General features: G+C 54.0%; 1 protein-coding gene across 1 annotated transcript; it reads left to right on the top strand.

Moving 5' to 3' along the window:
* Positions 1-644: 644 nt before the first annotated feature.
* Positions 645-1082, top strand: CSUI_008976 (uncharacterized protein). Its single transcript, XM_068069095.1, has one exon. It carries the CDS (start codon positions 848-850, stop codon positions 992-994), a length of 147 nt encoding a protein of 48 aa, XP_067918929.1. The 5' UTR covers positions 645-847; the 3' UTR covers positions 995-1082.
* The last annotated feature ends 44 nt before the right edge of the window (positions 1083-1126 follow it).

Here is a 1126-nt window from a genome sequence, read left to right on the forward strand (position 1 = left end):
ACGACTTGCAACATATACGTAGTATTTTAAGGATTGACTATGCAGGAACGAGTCACAAAGGATCGTCCATACAAGGGACGATCACTTGTGACAGCAACAGTCCCCCGGTCCTGATAAAATAAAAGACGAAACAATTTTATGGATGCTATTCCGGGCCGGCGCGCAGTCCGGGGTCTGCAGAGTGCGCCCGGGTGACACCCACACTTCGGTCAAATGTCTTTTTCGTCCACATCCCTTTTCTTTTATGAAATTGTTCTTTCTTTTTCCTAGCCATTAGAAACAACTAGGCAACGGGAGTGTTAGAAGGCTGTCCCCGACGAACTGCCCCGGACAAGCGCGGCACTCGCAAAAAGACTCGCGTGGCGCGTCCAGGATGCGACGCCATATGTAGCCGCATGGCGCTCGTGCAGGGAGTGAATATCTTGAGGATCTTCGTTTTCATGACTATGGTCCACGTAGTGTGGCCTCCGAGGAAGAGGCCGGCATGCTGTGGTAGGAGTCGTGAGCAGCCAAGTGGTTCGCTTACCGGGCAGTGGATTCGTTGTCTTTCTCGATACTTTGGATGTGATTCGGAAGACACTTTCACGAAATTCTGAGGAGGTTTACGTGGTTACCGTTTTGTAGTCGCCTGGCATCGCGTAGGCATTTAGGAACGTGTTTGCATAAACCCCCGGTTGTCGGGTACCCCGCCTTCGGACACGTGTTCCGGGAGGACTTTTGTGGGCTTCCGAGTCCGTGACAGTGCGCAGCCGGTCGCTGCTTGTGCCTCGACACTTAGGTGAGCCGAGGAGATGTCATTGTGGAATTCCGAGTTTTCAAGTATATAGCATGGACCTGTGCGCCGGTGATGCCGTTCGTGGACCTCCTCAGTTTGGTTGGCGGGGTGCCCCGGCATCTTGAGTTTCGCCCGGAGTGTCTTAGGTGGTCCCTTTGGCTTAGCCCGTGCCTGGTTATGAGGCCTGGCGACTACTGTCTGGTTTTACGGCATATCTGAACATGCTCGGGAGAGTGTAGCGGGTTCGAATTCTGTCATACTCTGCGGTATGACACTCACCTGTGGTTTTTCTGTGTGCTCGCTGACCACTGAGGATGGCCGGCGTGTTGGTTCCGCGGGCCGCCGGCCGGA

Source organism: Cystoisospora suis (genome assembly GCF_002600585.1).
Source record: "Cystoisospora suis strain Wien I chromosome Unknown contig_5193, whole genome shotgun sequence".
In the NCBI taxonomy this organism is placed as follows: domain Eukaryota; phylum Apicomplexa; class Conoidasida; order Eucoccidiorida; family Sarcocystidae; genus Cystoisospora; species Cystoisospora suis.

Bases quoted from the DNA above. Each gene is read 5' to 3' on its own strand.
- CSUI_008976 (XM_068069095.1), top strand. From the start codon at position 848: ATGCCGTTCGTGGACCTCCTCAGTTTGGTTGGCGGGGTGCCCCGGCAT.